This window comes from Carcharodon carcharias, chromosome 9 (assembly GCF_017639515.1).
Source record: "Carcharodon carcharias isolate sCarCar2 chromosome 9, sCarCar2.pri, whole genome shotgun sequence".
Classification (NCBI taxonomy): domain Eukaryota; kingdom Metazoa; phylum Chordata; class Chondrichthyes; order Lamniformes; family Lamnidae; genus Carcharodon; species Carcharodon carcharias.
Genome location: NC_054475.1, coordinates 7637205 through 7653921, shown reverse-complemented (window position 1 = coordinate 7653921; position 16717 = coordinate 7637205). Strand labels below are relative to the sequence as shown.

Sequence of the window (16717 nt, the reverse complement as noted above, 5' to 3'; positions counted from 1 at the left end):
TTTACGAATCTCTTCAAGAGGGGTAGTTTGAGATATTTATTATATATCACTTTTTGAGTGGTAGAATTTCTTCTATATTCTTCTTATATCCCACCAAAGGACTTACATTTATATAGCACCTTTCACAGCCTCAGGACATCCCAAAGTTTGTCACTGTCAATAGAGTACAGTTGAAGTGTTGTATTGTATGAAACGTAGCAGTTTCTATGCACTAAACAAGGTCCCACAAGCCGCAAAGAGATCATCTTCATTTAGTGATTGACGTTGGTTGGGATATTGGCCAAGACTTAAGGGAGACTACAGCACCATCCCCATCCCGTCCACCATTACAACCCTCTTTTCTTCAAAACAGTGCTGTGGGATCTTTTACATACATGTGAGGGAACTCCTCTGAAAGACAGCACTTCCTACAGGGCAGTACTCTCTCAGAGTGTCAGCCTAGGCTTTATGCTCAAGTGCCTGGTGTGGAACTCGAATCCACAACTCAGCGATGACACTGCTATCAACTGAGCCACAGCTGACATTTGATTTTCAATGGAAGGCTAGCGGAGGCCTCGCAAGAATATGTCGACAGCTGTCTGTGCTGTTGCTCTGCAGGTTCCACTCATCTGCTGCTGAAGCCAGAGCAGACATCAGGAAAGTCCCTGCAGAATTTACAGAGTTCCCTTTCTTTCCTATGATCTTTTCTGATAACGGATGTGAGCTGAGTCTAATTTATCATTTTATTGATAAGGTATCTTAGTCATGCGGCTCTCTTCTGATTACTCAACTCAATAAACAGATCAAGCCACGTAACTGATAAACTTTTGCCAGTTGTTGATAGCTTTTTCATAACTGAAAGCTGAGGTCAAAATAATTGGCTTATAAATCTTTTCATTCGATAAATCATACCGTTCAGTCTGAGTTGACTTGGTATCTCCCCTCGAGATTACAGTTCGAAAGACAGTTCGAACTGATCTTGCAAGATTTTATCAAAGTCAGCTTGATACAGTGATCTGAACTGAAGTTGGAGTTATTTTTAGACTTTATGTGCAAGTGGCTGGTTATAGGCTGACAGCCACTAAGAAAAAATGCATAATTTTTGACACGATTTGTTCATTTGACGTGAGGAGGAAGCTTGAGTGGCTTCCTAACAATTTGAGCAAATTTCAGTCTTCAATGGGGTGAATTTTAAGGCCATTTTATCCATTGATAGGAATTCACATAGATTGTCAGTCAGTCACGCTTAGCTACACACTCAAAATTCTGATAACCATTCCTGTCACCTGAACCTCCACAAGACAGCACTAAGCAGCTCCAATAACACTCGAGAAGCTCGACATCATCCAGGACAAAGCAGCCCGCTAGATTGGCTCCCCTTCCACAAACGTTCACTCCCACCACCACCGACGCACAGTAGCCGCAGTGTGTGTACCATCTACAAGATGCACTGCAGGAACTCACCAAGGCTCTTTAGACAGCACCTTCCAAACCCACAACCACTACCATCTAGAAGGACAAAGGCTGCAGATATATGAGAAAGCCACCACCTAGAATTTCTTCTCTAAGCCACTCACCACCCTGACTTGGAAAAATATCGGCCGTTCCTTCACTGTCGCTGGGTCAAAATCCAGGAACTCCCTCCCTAACGGCGCTGTGGGTGTACCCACACCACATGGACTGCAGCAGTTCAAGGCGGCAGCTCCACCACCACCTTCTCATGGGCAATTAGGGATGGACAATAAATGCTGGCCCAGCCAGCAAAGCCCACATGCATTGAATGAATTTAAAAAAAAACACTAGATAGGGCAATAGTAATCTAAATGGAGTACACTGCAGTCACAGATTCACAGAAATGTTATGGTGCAGAAGCAGGCCATTCAGCTCGTGCCTGCACTGACTCTCCAAATGAGCGACTCACCTCGTTCCATTCTCCCCATAACCCTACACGTTCTTTCTTTTCAAATAACTATCTAATTCCCACTTGAACACTTCAATTGAAGCTGCCTCCAGCACAGTCTCAGGCAGTGCATTCCAGACCCTAACCACTCACTGCGTGAAGAAGCTTTTCCTCATATCACTATTGCTTTTCTCACTAATTACTTTAAATCTGTGCCCTCTCGTTCTCGATCCTCTCACGAGCGGGAACAGTTTCTCCCCATCTACACTGTCCGGACCCCTCATGTTTTTAAATACCTCGATCAAATCTCTTCTCAGCCTTCTTTTCTCTAAGGGAAACAGTCCTAACTTCTCCAATCTATCTTCAAAACTGAAGTTCCTCATCCCAGGAACCAATCTTGTCCTTTTGAGTCAGGTCTGCGGAGTCAGTGGGATGCTCCGGGTGTCTGCAGGAGCTTGTGGAGTGCTTTGTTTTTAATCAGACCAGCTAGCCTTTACATAACGAAATCAGAAAATGCTGGACATACTCAGCAGGTCTGGCAGCATCTGCTGGAGAGAGGGACAGAGTTGATTTTTCAGCTGTGACCTCTCAAAACGTACTGCCAGACCTGCTGAGTCTTCCCAGGATATTTGGTTTTTATTTCCGATTTCCAGTATTGACAGAACTTTGCTTTAACCTCTATGGTCTATTTACTAATATGTTGCACAATCATGTCTTAGGGGTCAGAGTATTAGTTGGATCTCGAGTTTTATCTCTATACTAAATGCTATAATATTCCCAAGACAAGGTGCGGTATACATTTTGTTACTGTGGGAAGCTTTTGCAGTCTAACTACACAACTGTTAAAGGAGAGCTTAGGAGCTGGCAAAATGGCAAGAAGAAAGACAAGTCACATGGTAATTGGTACGTTTAATTTGCAAGTTTGCTACACTCCGTGCCTTGAATAGGATAAAAAAAACAGAAGCAGGAACAACCCTCAACACAAGGCCAGCTCATGTCACGTCACATCATGAGGTGAAGCAAACACTATCAAGGTGGTCACGCTTTACTGGTAAAACATCCAACTTGTCAAAACACATCACGTTTCACATGGAGCAAAACATCTGTGACACCAGTGTGTCACATTTCCAGTAAACCTGTTATACATTATCCCCTGGCTGGCCGACGGAACTTAAATGATCTTGCACATAAATGTGGCCTATTAAGAAAACGTCTGTAAGTCCCAGTGAAGTGCTTCCTATGTCACCGCATGCTGCAGCTGATGACCACATCAAAGATACACAAAGTTCTCTTCTTTTAAAAAAATACACAGCAGTCCTTTGTTGAACATGTTGCAAAGCAAATAGACCTTCAGGAAACATCCTTCGCATTGGGAATCCATCTCAGCAGGAAGCGCAATTAATGAACTGGCTTATATTCCAAGTCTTCTTTCTGGGTCATATAGCAAGGGAGACTCAGTGGAGAAAGTTGTCTCTGTGCACTTTGTGGAACAAAATACAGAGGCCATTTAAAAATGGGTGTATGATTTTGGTTACATGCAGTGCGCAGAGAAAAGCTGGCTTACAGTTTGCCAGCTCTCCAGGATTGTCCAGGCATTGCCAGGAATTAAAGATTAATCTCCAGGATGACCAGGGAGAAAATCATCAGCACATTGCGAAATTTATTTTTTTTAACATTTTCTTTGAACACTTTTCTTCGTTAGTTATAAAACTTGAGTATTACTGAAAAAAGAAACACGTCAAAGCTTTTCATCTTGCACTCATCAGAACACTTTGCAAGAATACCAATATAAGGAGAAAACAACAGTTTGTACTGTGTGAGAAGAGAGTGCTAATTGGCTGGCAAGTGGATTCTCTTCTTATACAGTATAAAATGTTGTTTTCCTATTTTTTTGGCATTCTTGCAAAGCGTCCAAATGAGCTCAAGACAGAAAGATTTGACATGTCTCCTTTTTCAGCAGAACTCAAGTTATAAAGCTGTTGGAGATGGAAAAGAAATGGCTGTTTGTCTGGCCAGGTGGTCAGGTGGTCAGAGGCTAGGTGGCATCTGAATGAAACCTCCAGGGATATGTCAATCCAGAGCTGACAACTGTATCTTCAGCCCAGCTCACATTTTCATACCCCATTGGTGTCAAATATATTCTATTCCAATGTTTTATGTCAGCATCAACATAAGAAAGTGTCACTGCCTCACTACTTCCTTTTCAAATCTGTACAACCCTCAGGTCAGTACCATTTGTCCCATTTTTAGTTCAGTCTTTATTCTATCATATGCTATAAAAATGTTGAAACAGAACCATTTAAAATGTTAAAGAAATACTAAACCAATGGGAATGAAATGGAAGCTAACTCAAGGTAATTGATGGTTTTGCATGAAGACAAGTAGACATCGACATTCAAAGTCTAACGGACAGATGCCAAAGGAAGTTTGCTAGATTGGAAATCTATGTTTGGCTTCATTACTATTTCACAAATTACACTCTTGAATCCTATGGCACTTTCTGATGCCTTCCATGATTGCTTTTTGGTCATGACCCACCACTTTAGGTTTGAGAATCCTGCTGACAACAACTTTCAATGGTTATAGTGCTCTGCGTGCATGGAGACATGTCTCAAAATGCAATGCAGGGTAGAGGAAGATAGTAACTGAAAGCAGGAGGAAAAAGGAGAAAACAGAAATTGGGAAGGGGACTGAAAGCAAAGTTGAAGAGCGGTCATATTGACCGATCTTGTAAATGAAGGTGGTAAACTGTAGAGAGATCAAGAAAATTAGGTTTTAAGCAACTCCATATCCTCTCCATCACTAAGACTGCCTACTTCCATCCCCATAACATCACCCACTTCCTCTCTGCCTCAACTCACCTGCTGCTGAAAGCCTCGTCCATGTCCTGGTTACCTCCAGACGTGACAATTCAAATGCTCTCCTGGCAGGTCTCCAGTCTTATACCCTCTGTAAAATTGATCCAAAACCCTGCTGCCCATACCTGACTTCCATCAAGTCCCGTCCACCAAGTCCCCTTTGCTTGCCAACCTATGATGGCTCCTGGTTTGGTAACACTTGATTTATGGCCTCGCCCGTCCATATCCCTGAAACCTCCTCCAGTTTAGCAACCCTCTGAGATATCTGCACTCCTTCGATTCTGGCCCATTGTGCATCTGCAACTTTCTTTGCTTTATTGGTACCTGTTGTTTCAGATACCTAGATCCTAAGCTCTGAAATTCCCTCCCCAAGTATTTCTCTCTTTAAAGACACTCCCTAAAACCTACCTCCAAGACAAAACTTGAAGCACCTCTTCTAATATTTCCTCATGTAGTTTGATGTCAAATTTAGTCTGATAATTGCTCCTGTGAAGCGCCTTAGAATGTTTTACTATGTTAAAGGCACTATAGAAATGCAATTTGTTTTTATTGTTTTAGCACTTGTGGAGCAGAAGGAACAAAGAGCAGAATGGTACCAGAGAAGCTGATTGTGCATCCTGAGACCTGGCTGCAGGGTATCAGGGGTGTTGGATGTTAGAAGTAGGAGGTAAAGCCATGAACTGAAGGCACAGACTACTGAATGGCAGAACAGGCTCGAAGGGCTGAATGGCCTACTCCTGCTCCTATTTCTTATATTCTTATGACAGAGACCACAGATTTCATAGCCCGTGGCAACTTGTAGAAGTTGGAGGCAAGTGGCACAATAGTGGGGAGAGGCTGCTTTGGAGAGTGAGCTTTGATATGATAAAGGATTAGGATTTTGGCCTTATGATGTGGTGGCAGTGGACAATATTACAGAATTTGAAAAAAAAAGCAATCTGCAATGAAGCAAAACATATGTCATCCTGAAAAAGGATAAAATAAGATGAAAGAAAAATAATGTACAAAATATGGAACAATTATTAATAAAAAGTGCGTTGAAAAATTGGCAGTGCATATGTACATCAATCCTCAGATGAAGTTGGTGAAAATGCTATGATATTACATGAACAGAGATTGTAGTCCTTATAATTTCTCTATGTCAATATCTTCACATTCCATTTTCTGGGATGTTTTATAAAAACATATATGTTCTCCTCTTTGTGCATTTGGCAACAGGGCATCATCCGACTGGCCTCCAGCCTTTCCTTAAAATTACTTATTCAGGATATAAGGTTTATGATGATATGGGTTTATAATGGTGATCTTTTGTACAGCTGCTAAGTTTGATATTTACATTTCACAAATGTGAAAGGCTTCAAAGTTCCATGGAACATTGGCAGAATCCTCAGGAAAATTGCAGAGACTCGGTTTCCACTAAATCACCTCGGTTTCCAGAAGATCACAGGAGGAAACCTTGATTTGGCCCTTACAAGGCAAATGGTAACCAGGGGTTGGGAACACCGTAAACAGGGAATTCCGTCTCCTCAGACTCCAGTGGAACTGACCTATTAGTGGAGGTTGGTGTGCCCATTGAGTGAGGGGGGGCATTGGGGGATGGTTACTGATCTTCGCAAGGGCATACATAAGCCTCTATCAGTAATTCTCTGGATCCCAGCGACCTTCCTGCATAGTTCCATTCCCTTATTCAGGGGACTGATGGGACCATGGATAGGGCCAAGGATGGATATGGGCAATCTCCCATCCCAGGGGGTCTGGTGCTAGTGTTTCTTATAGTCAAGGGCACACGGGCACTGAAGATTCACCCAAACTGGGCTCACTTGACCCAGGCAAATAAATTGTGCTCCCACAAATCTCCTAAATTCAGGTCACAGTCAGTGCTGAAGGGCATCAGTTTTTCAATTCAAGGATTTTCAAAATGAAAGTCTTTTGCCTATTTTGTATTAATTGTCAAGATGAGTTAAGCATTTCCTGTTGTATTTTCTGTCACTTGGATTCATTTAACTTCAGCACATAAGCTCTGATGGGGGAAGGTTCTGAGATGCTGAAGGTGGGGGGAAGGAGGATGTCAAAATCATGCAATCAGTTAGAACTCTTCCTTATACCTGTGAGCTGACTATAGTTACTAATATTTGGTATCAATTGATCCACTTCATTAATCAAGTTCTTTTATATGTTGAGCATGGGATTAAGTAAGTAAGTCACACAAGCATAGACTCCTAGGAAAAAATTATACCCCCCCCCCGGCACCCAGTCTCAATAGGCTGTTGACAGGTTGGCAAGTAGGCAGCTGACTTGGCTGCACCCCTGCCAAACTGAAAATGGAAATGACCCAAGTGATGTCAGGAGTTCCACCCGATGCCATCCCATGTCATTTTACGTGTCGGCAAGCGGGCCCTGCCCCCGCTCACCGACCAGAAGATCCTGCCCCTAATGATATAACGTTGACTAGATAGATCACTCCTCCTTATTGGCATTAGCCTGCTATTGTTGCAGACCTTCTCGTCCTTTGGGTATAATCCCTTCAGTATGGGTGATTCCTCCCCACTCCTTATGCAATTTGTACATACTTTAGTCAAAATAGTTTGGTGACATTATACCAAAGTAATTTTAAAGAAGTTGTTCTGAAATCACATTTTCCATGTATTGGTGGAAATGCCTTTGAAAATCTCAAATCTCCAACATTGTCAATGATATCAAGAACCAACTGAAGGTGAGAAAGATCAAAAATAATCTCCTTTATCAAGATAATTCTTGTAGCTGAAAGAAATTGTAACAGAGGTGAAGCAGAATTCAATTTTCAGACTGTAGGCGAATAACTTGACGTCTTTGTGGTATTGAGTTGGTAGTGCCATGGTAGCCCAGTGTTCTAAGTTGACAACTCAATGGTGATTCCATTGGATTAGCAGCTCTACAATGACTAGATGTTAGAGGATTAGTAAATCAACAGTGGCATTTCATTAATGTGACTCAGTGATGACGTAGTGACTGTAGATTGTTAACTTGATGGTGACTTGCTGATGTCAGGCTGTTAGCTCGATGATTATTGAGTTGGTAACTTATGATAACTGTCACTGGTAACTCTTGTTTTGGCTATTAGTTTAACTATCCTACACTTTATGCAGTTTCTCTTCCGTGAATATAAAAATAATTTCTCATTCAGAGGCAATTTCTTTGCTGAAACAGTCTCTAATGATTGATGTAGTCCAGACTCCCATTGATTAATCTGTAGCAACGGAAGCAGAGAGTTACGGGGGGTCAAGTTGGGTGAAGCTTTTCAGCTCATCATCCTTGTCTGCTTCGAAACACAAACTTCGCCGATGTGTTGCCCAGTTACTGATCTTGAATAATAAAAAGCCTCTTTGTGTGCAGCAGGCATCTTACATTCTCTGTTTGTTTTTCACCACTGCCAGTTCGAGTGCTGTAATTGCTTGGGTCAAAGCCATCTTTGTTCCAGTCAGTAGCCAGTACGATGGTCACAAGCTGTTCAGGCATCAATCTACACTTTGGGGAAATTCAGGGGGATTTCCAGCTCCATTAATAACATGGGAAGAAAAGCAAACGTTGGCTGCTTCACGGAAGCTAGGTACCAACGAGGGTCATAAAACCTGTAACAAAATTGTTAAAAGTTAGTTCCAAGAGGGAATAAAGCATTAAAACTAAAACAAAAACAAAAATACCTGGAAAAACTCAGCAGGTCTGGCAGCATCTGCGGAGAAGAACACAGTTAACATTTCGAGTCCGAATGACCCTTCAACAGAATTAAGTAAAAATAGAAGAGGTGAAATATAAGCTGGTTTAAGTGGGGCGGGGGGGGGGGACAAGTAGAGCTGGATAGAGGGCCAGTGATAGGTGGAGATAACCAAAAGATGTCATAGACAAAAGGACAAAGAGGTGTTGAAGGTGGTGATATTATCTAAGGAATGTGCTAATTAAGGGTAGAAAGCAGGACAAGCAAGGTACAGATAGCCCTAGTGGGGGTGGGGTGAAGGAATCGAAAAAGGCTAAAAGGTAGAGATAAAACAATGGATGGAAATACATTTAAAAATAATGGAAATAGGTGGGAAAAGAAAAATCTATACAAATTATTGGAAAATAAAGTGGGGGTGGGATTCGGAAAGGGGGTGGGGATGGAGGAGAGAGTTCATGATCTAAAATTGTTGAACCCAATATTCGGTCTGGAAGGCTGTAAAGTGCCTAGTCGGCTTCTGTTATGCCCCCTTTTTTTCCAATAATTTATATAGATTTTTCTTTTCCCACCTATTTTCATTATTTTTAAATATATTTCCATCCATTGTTTTATCTCTACCTTTTAGCCTTTTTTGATCCCTTCACCCCACCCCACCCCCACTAGAGCTATCTGTACCTTGCTTGTCCTGCTTTCTACCCTTAATTAGCACAATCCTTTAGACAATATCACCACCTTCAACACCTCTTTGTCCTTTTGTCCAAGACATCTTTTGGTTATCTCCACCTATCACTGGCCCTCTATCCAGCTCTACCTGTCCCACCCCCACCTTAAACCAGCTTATATTTCACTCTCTTCTATTTTTACTTAGTTCTGTTGAAGAGTCACACAGACTCGAAACGTTAACTGTATTCCTCTCCGCAGATGCTGCCAGACCTGCTGAGTTTTTCCAGGTATTTTTGCTTTTGTTTTGGATTTCCAGCATCCGCAGTTTTTTGCTTTTATCTAAGCATTAAAACTAAATTAGCTGTGGCTTCATTGTTGGTTCTTCTCGACAAACTTTGAGGTAGTGCCACTGATTAAATTCTACTTTGTTAGGGAAATGGAGCTAAGCTAGATAAGTGAGGAGATGGTGGCACAGTGGTAATGTCACTAGGCTAGTAATCCAGAGGTTGAGGCTATTGATTTGGGGGCATGGATTCAAGTCCCAGCATAGCAGCTGGTGGAATGTAAAAAATCAATTAATAAATTTGGGCTATAAAGCTAGTCTTAAGGATAACCATGAAGCTATCATTGATTGATGTAAACCCATCTGCTTTGCTAATGCCCTTTCGGGAAGGAAATCTGCCATCCTCGCTCTGAACTGACTTCCAAGCCAATCAATTAAATTCAAGATATGGGTAACAAACCTACTAGGTAAAGATTGTCATAGGGTTGAAACCAGATGCAGAGGCTTCCAACACTGAGAGTTTGCACTCCACTATCTCAGTCAGGTCCTAGCATAAGAGGGACAGTGAAAGGAGATTTAATGCTAACTTTCTAAGAGAATTGAATATAAATTTGAAAAGGAAATAAAAATTGCAGGGCCTTGGGAAAGTGGGACTAATTTGTAGCTCTTTCCAAGAGCACTGTGGGTGTACCTATTACACAGGTACAGGGATTGCAGCGGTTCAAGAAGGCAGCTCATCACCACCTTCTCAAGAGCAACTAGGGATGGGCAATGATGCTGGCCCAGCCAGTGAAGCCCACTTCCTGTGAATGAATTAAAAAAGAACATGGCTTCCTTCTGTGCTGGAAGATTCTATAAGATCATATGCCACACTAAAAGGTATATTTATCCACTAAATAATTGGAAAAAAAGTGGGCTGCTTAGTACTTGAATAAGTCATTGATGGCAAGGTTGCTGTTGTAATGTAGGAAACCCAGTAACCAATCTGTGCACAACAAGCTCCCCCAAACAGCTATGCATTACTGATCAGGTAATCTGCATTGTGATGTTGGTCGAGGGATAAGTATTGGCCAGGATGTACCACAAGCTATTTTCGCTTCTTTGTAACAGTACCATGGCATCTTTTACATTCACCTGGGAGGGCAAACAGGGCCTTGATTTAAAATATCATCTAAAAGACGGTATTACATTACCAGAGCTCCTATTTCTGTTTTGTTACTGTCCGATATCACTACCACGTTAACACAGGTGCAGCACTGGTGAGAATGTGGAATACAACACTGCTGGGTTAAACAGTGTGATGGTGTGTAACAGAATGTGGATTTGTGCATGTGTAACCAACTGGGCTATTACATTAGTTGGGAAATGCTTTTTAGACTCACCGCTCTTCCACTCCGTTACAGTCCGTTAGACTTCTGTTAGCAGGAACTTTCCCTGTAATGAGAAAGTTACAGGAGATTGGTGAACAGCCTGAGCAATAAGTCAGATCAGCTGAGTGACAATTCCTAATCAATCCTAGCACATTCACTATGTGGTAACTTGCTGGGCCTCGCCCAGTGAATGTCAATCATTTACTAAACATGCTTGAGAAAGCCCAAGTGCTTAAAGTGGTAATATTAATGCTTGTGGTGTAACTGCAGAACATTCTAATTCAAAATAAACAGGTTTTTGCTTACAAACATGAGATATTGTTTATACAGGAGGATAATTGTTACTCGCTGTATATAGTCACTATTTAGATAGCAGAAAAAGTGTTACTGGCTGTGTAACTAAATGAATCATTAGTTATTCAGCAGCTGAAAACTCGTTTAGGGGATTGGTTAGCTCAGTTAGCTTGATGGCTAGCATGTTGCACAGAATGATGCCAGCAGCATGGGTTCAATCCATGTACCAGCTGTGGGAGTTCATGGACAGCAGCCTCCTTGCCTTGCCCTATGCTTGACAGAGTGGCACCCTTCAAGCTATATAAATGTTGTCTCTCTCTATCTCTCTATCTATCTAACAGGATCATGGACCATGGCTAATTACCTTACAAAATTACTTAATATGTAATTACACATAATCATTGTTTAATTATGAAGATTACTCCATAAGACTATAAGACATAGGAGCAGTGTAGGCCATTTGGCCCATCGAGTCTGCTCTGCCATTCAATGAGATCTGATAATCCTCAACTCCACTTTCCTGCCTTTTCCCCATAACCCTTGATTCCCTTACTGATTAAAAACCTGTCTATCTCAGCCTTGAATATACTTAATTATCCAGCCTCTACAGCCCTCTGTGGTAAAGAATTCCACAGATTCACTACCTGCTGAGAGCAGAAATTCCTCTTCATCTCTGTCTTAAACGGGTGACCCCTTACTCTGAGATTATGCCCTCTGGTCCTAGACTCTCCCACAAAGGGAAACAACCTCTCAGCATCTATGCTGTCAAGCCGCCTAAGAACCTTATATGTTTCAATAAGGTCGCTTTTCAGTCTTCTAAACTCCAATGAGTACAGGCCCAACCTACTGAACCTCTCCTCATAAGAAAATCTCTCCATACCTGGAATCAACCTAGTGAACCTTCTCTGGAGTGTCTCCAATGCCAGTACATCTTTTCTTAGATAAGGGGACCAAAACTGTTCACAGTATTCTAGGTGTGGTCTAACTAGTGCCTTGTATAGTTTTAGCAAGGCTTCCCTATTTTTATACTCTATTCCCTTTGAAATAAAAACCAACATTCCATTTGCCTTCCCTATTACCCTTTGAACTTGTATGTTAGCTTTTAGGGATTCATGCATGAGGACTCCCAAATCCCTCTGTGCTGCAGCTTTCTGCAGTCTTTCACCATTTAAATAATATTCAGCTCCTCTATTCTTCCTGCCAAAGTGCGTAACCTCACATTTTCCAGCATTATATTCCATCTGCCAAGTTTTTGCCGACTCACTTAACCTGTCTATGTCCCTTTGTAGACTCTTTGTATCGGCCTCACCACTTACCTTCCTATCTACTTTTGTGTCATCCGCAAACTTGGCAATAGTACATTCATTCCCTTATCTAAGTCATTAGTATATATTGTAAATTATTGTGGCCCTAGCACTGATCCCTGTGGCACTCCACTAGTTACAGGTTACCATCTTGAAAATGCTCCCCTTATGCCAACTCTCTGTCTCCTATTAGTTAGCCAATCCTCTATCCATGTTAATATACTACCCAACACCAAGGGCTCTTATCTTTTTAAGTAGCCTTATGTGTGGTACCTTATCGAATGCCTTTTGGAAATCCAAATATATTACATCTACTGGTTCCCCTTTATCTATCCTGCTTGTTGCCTCCTCAAAGAATTCTAATAAATTTGTCAGGCATGATTTCCCCTTCAAGAAGCCATGCTGACTCTGCTTGATTATATTATGCATTTTTAAATGCTCTGCTATTACATCCTTTATAATAGACGCTAATATTTTCCCAATGATGGATGTTAAGCTAACTGGTCTATAGTTAATTTTGTCCCCCTCCCTTTTTGAATAAGGGTTACATATACAGTTTTCCAATCCTCCGGGACTTTTCCAGAATCTGTGGACTCTTGGAAGATTACTACCAGTGCATCCTCTATCTCTGCAGCTATTTCCTTTAAATCCTAGGATGCAACCCATCAGGTCCAGGGGACTTATTGGCCTTTAGCCTCATTATTTTCCCTAGTACTTTTTCTCTAGTGATAGTTATTGTATTTATTTCCTCCCCCACTTTTACCCCTTGATTATTTAGTATTTTTGGAATGCTATTAGCGTCTTCTACCGTGAAGACTGATGCAAAGTATTTATTCAACTCCTCTGCCATTTCCTGATTCCCCATTATTATTTCCCCAGCCTCATTCTTTTAATGGTCTATGTTCACATTGGCCTTTCTTTTCCTTTTAACATATTTAACGAAGCTCTTACTGTCCATTTTTATATTACTTGCTCATTTACCCTCAAAATTTACTTTCTTTTTTTTTGATCAACTTATGTTGGTTTATAAAACCATTCCAATCCTCTGGCTTACCACTAATCTTTGCCACATTGTATGTTTTTTCTTTCAATTTGACACTATCCTTAACTTCCTTGGTTAACCATAGTTGGCTTATCCCCTTCCTAGAATCCTTCTTCCTCACTGGGATATATCTTTGTTGTGAGTCATGAATTACTTTCTTAAATGTCTGCCACTGTTCATCAACCACCTTTCTGCTAAACAACTCCTTTCCCAGTCCACTCCAGCCAACTCTACCCTCATTAATTTGTAATTACCCTTATTTAAGTTTAGCACAGTTGTTTCTGACCCAAGTTTCTCCCTCTAAAACTGAATGCTAAATTCTACCATGTTTTAGTCACTGTTTTCTAGGGGATCTTTTACTCTGAGATCATTTATTAAACCTGCCTCATTAAACATTACCAGATCCAAAATAGCCTGATCCCTGGTGGATCCAAAACATATCATTTTAGGAAACTGTCCCAAATACACTCTATGAATTCTTGCTTGTAGCTACCTCTGCTAATTTGATTTTCCTAATCTCTATGAAGATTCAAGTCACCCACGATCAATGTACTGGCTTTTTTACATGCCCTCATTATCTCCTGATTTATTCTCTGTCCTATAGTGTAGCTATTGTTAGGGGGCCTATAGACTACTCCCACCAGTGTCTTCTTCCCCTTGTTATTTTTTACCTCCACACATATGGATTCTACATCCTCCGATCCAAGATCATTTCTTGCTATCGCACTTATTGCATCTCGTACTAACAAAGCTACCCCACCGCCCTTTCCTTCCTCCTTGTCCTTTCAAAAAGTCACATACCCCTGAATATTTAGCTCCCAGCTTTGATCTCCTTGTAACTATGTCTCCGTAATGGCTGTAAGATCATACCCATTAACCTTTATTTGTGCCGTTAATTCATTTACTTTGTTCTGAATGCTGTGTACATTTAAGTAAAGACCCATTAATTTTTCCTTTTTATCAATTTTTTCAAAACTCTTTGACCCTATTTGCTGCTTTTTTAAATGTTTGTACACTCTGTCCCTTCCTGTCACACTCTGGATATCATTACCTAAATAGCTGCCCTGCAATGCTGCCATATCCTTTTAATTTGTAAACTTACATACCCCCCCCCTCCAGAACCCTGCCTGCACCGCCAACCCCCCCCCCCCCCCCCCCCCCCCCCCCCCCCATTTAGTTTAAAACCCTCTGTACAGTCCTAGTTATTCAATTCGCCAGGACACTGGTCCCGGCATGGTTCAAGTGAGGCCAGTCCCACCGGAACAGCTCCTTTCTACCCCAGTACTGGTGCCAGTGCCCCATGAACTGAAACCCATTCCCCCCACACCAATCTTTGAGCCATGCATTTAACTCCTTGGCTTTATTTACCCAATGCCAGTTTGCCCCTATGTAACTGTATTGGGTTAGTATTTATTTAGAAGGCATCTGTACTGAGGTCTTCTCCGTTCACTTTTACATGTGGATGGTTCAACTTCAAGAGGTTTGGCCCCTTCAGTAATAATTGTTTGCTAATTAATGAATCTAGAGAGCCTATAAGGAACAGATTCCTGATGTTCTCTGTTTAGGCTCCGTTTTTTTTATTGTTTTATGGGGTGTGAAGGCTTGGCCTGTACTTGTTGACCATCTCTAATTGCCCTTGAGAAGGTGGTGGTGAGCTGCCTTCTTGAACCACAGCGGTCCATGTGGTGTAGGTATATCCAGTGCTGTTAGGAAGGGAGCTCCAGGACTTTGACCCAGTAGCTGTGAAGGAACAGTGATATAGTTCCAAGTCAGGATGGTGTGTGGCTTGGAAGGGAGCTTGCAGGTGATGATGTTCCCATGTATCTGCTGCCCTTGTCTTTCTAGGTGGTAGAGGTTGAAGGTTTAGGAGGTGCTGTTGAAGGAGGCTTAGTGAGTTGCTGCAGTACATTTTTTTGATGATAGACACTGCCATGTGCTGATGGTGGAGGGAGTGAATGTTGAATGTGGTGGATGTGGTGCCAAACAAGCAGGTTGCTTTGTCCTGGGTGGTATTGAGCTTTTTGAGTGTTGTTGGAGCTACTCTCATCCAGGCAAGTGAAGAGTATTCCATCACACTCCTGATTTGAGCCTTGTAGATGGTGGACAGGCTCTGAGGAAGTCAGGATGTGAGTTACTCGCTGCAGGATTCCTAGCCTCTGACCTGTTCTTGTAGTCACAATATTTATATGGCTGATGCAATTCAGTTTCTGGTCAATGGTAACCCCCAGGATGTTGATATGAATTGGTGAGGCAGATGAGGACATTGGTTCTGTGCATCATTCCCAAGGATGGCTTGGTGTCTTCAGAAGGGGCAAGAAGAGTATATGGGAAACTTAGACTGTAACTTCCAGCTAGGTCTTGTTCATATTTTGCATAACTTTTCAATCATTTTTGCTCAGACAGCTGTTAAGTAAGAAAATGGCCTTCAGGTTGTCTAATGGGTTAGACTGGAGTCACTATCTCTAAGGTGAGCAGTGGAGAGAAATGGTGTCATGGCAGTAATGTCACTGAACTAGTAATCTAGAGGCCAAGCCTATTGCTCTCGGTTATGGGTTCAAATCCATGGTATGGGTTCAAATCTATGGTAGCAGCTGGTGGAATTTAAATTCAATTAATAAATCTGGAATTGAAAGCCAGTCTCAGTAATGGTGACCATGACAACTATCATTAATTGTTATAAAAACTCATCTGGTTTGCTAATGTCCTCCAGGGAAGGAAATCTGTCCTTACCCCAGTCTGGTCTACAGATCCACAGCACTGTGGTTGACTCTTATCTGCCCTCTGACATGGTCTTGCAAGACACTCAATTCAAGGGCAATTAGGGATGGGCAATAAATGCTGGCTTGTCACTGATGTTCACATCTCATGAAAGAATAAAAAGAACAGCTGCATATTGGATGAGACAGGATGACTTTTGTATCTTTCAAGGTTTACAAGGGAATCTCATGTCACAGCTTGATATTCATTTTACCTTTAAGATACATTGCATTGATTCAAATTCAATCTATTGGGCCATATGGCCTATTTCTGAACTGTAACATTCCATGTAGTACCAAATATAGCACCTGCAAACTATACATATGGAGTTGCTGCAGCGATGAAGTGTTGAAAAGCTACAGGGCTACCTACTGAAGAGTGAAGGAGTTGTTGAAGTAAAGAGAGATTACCGAAGAGCAGCATTGACACAGAAAAGTGGCAGGGTTAGTGAAGAGTGCTGTTACTGAATGGTTTTCCATTCATTGAAGAGTAGCAGTGTTACTGAAAGACAAATTGCTGAGGAGTGGTCCATTTGCTGAAGGATAGCATTGTTACTTAAAAGCACAGGGTCTATTG

The 16717-nt window shown here is 41.6% G+C and overlaps 1 protein-coding gene across 1 annotated transcript in view; it reads right to left on the bottom strand.

Moving 5' to 3' along the window:
- Positions 1 to 2771: 2771 nt before the first annotated feature.
- Positions 2772 to 16717, bottom strand: part of LOC121282075 — a 56792-nt gene continuing 42846 nt past the window's right edge. Inside the window, exons 8-9 of the mRNA XM_041195506.1 lie at positions 10757 to 10808; positions 2772 to 8345 (exon numbers count right to left, since the gene is read on the bottom strand). Coding sequence (XP_041051440.1) covers positions 10793 to 10808 — 16 coding nt within the window. The 3' untranslated portion in view covers positions 2772 to 8345; positions 10757 to 10792. The remainder of the gene's footprint in view (positions 8346 to 10756; positions 10809 to 16717) is intronic.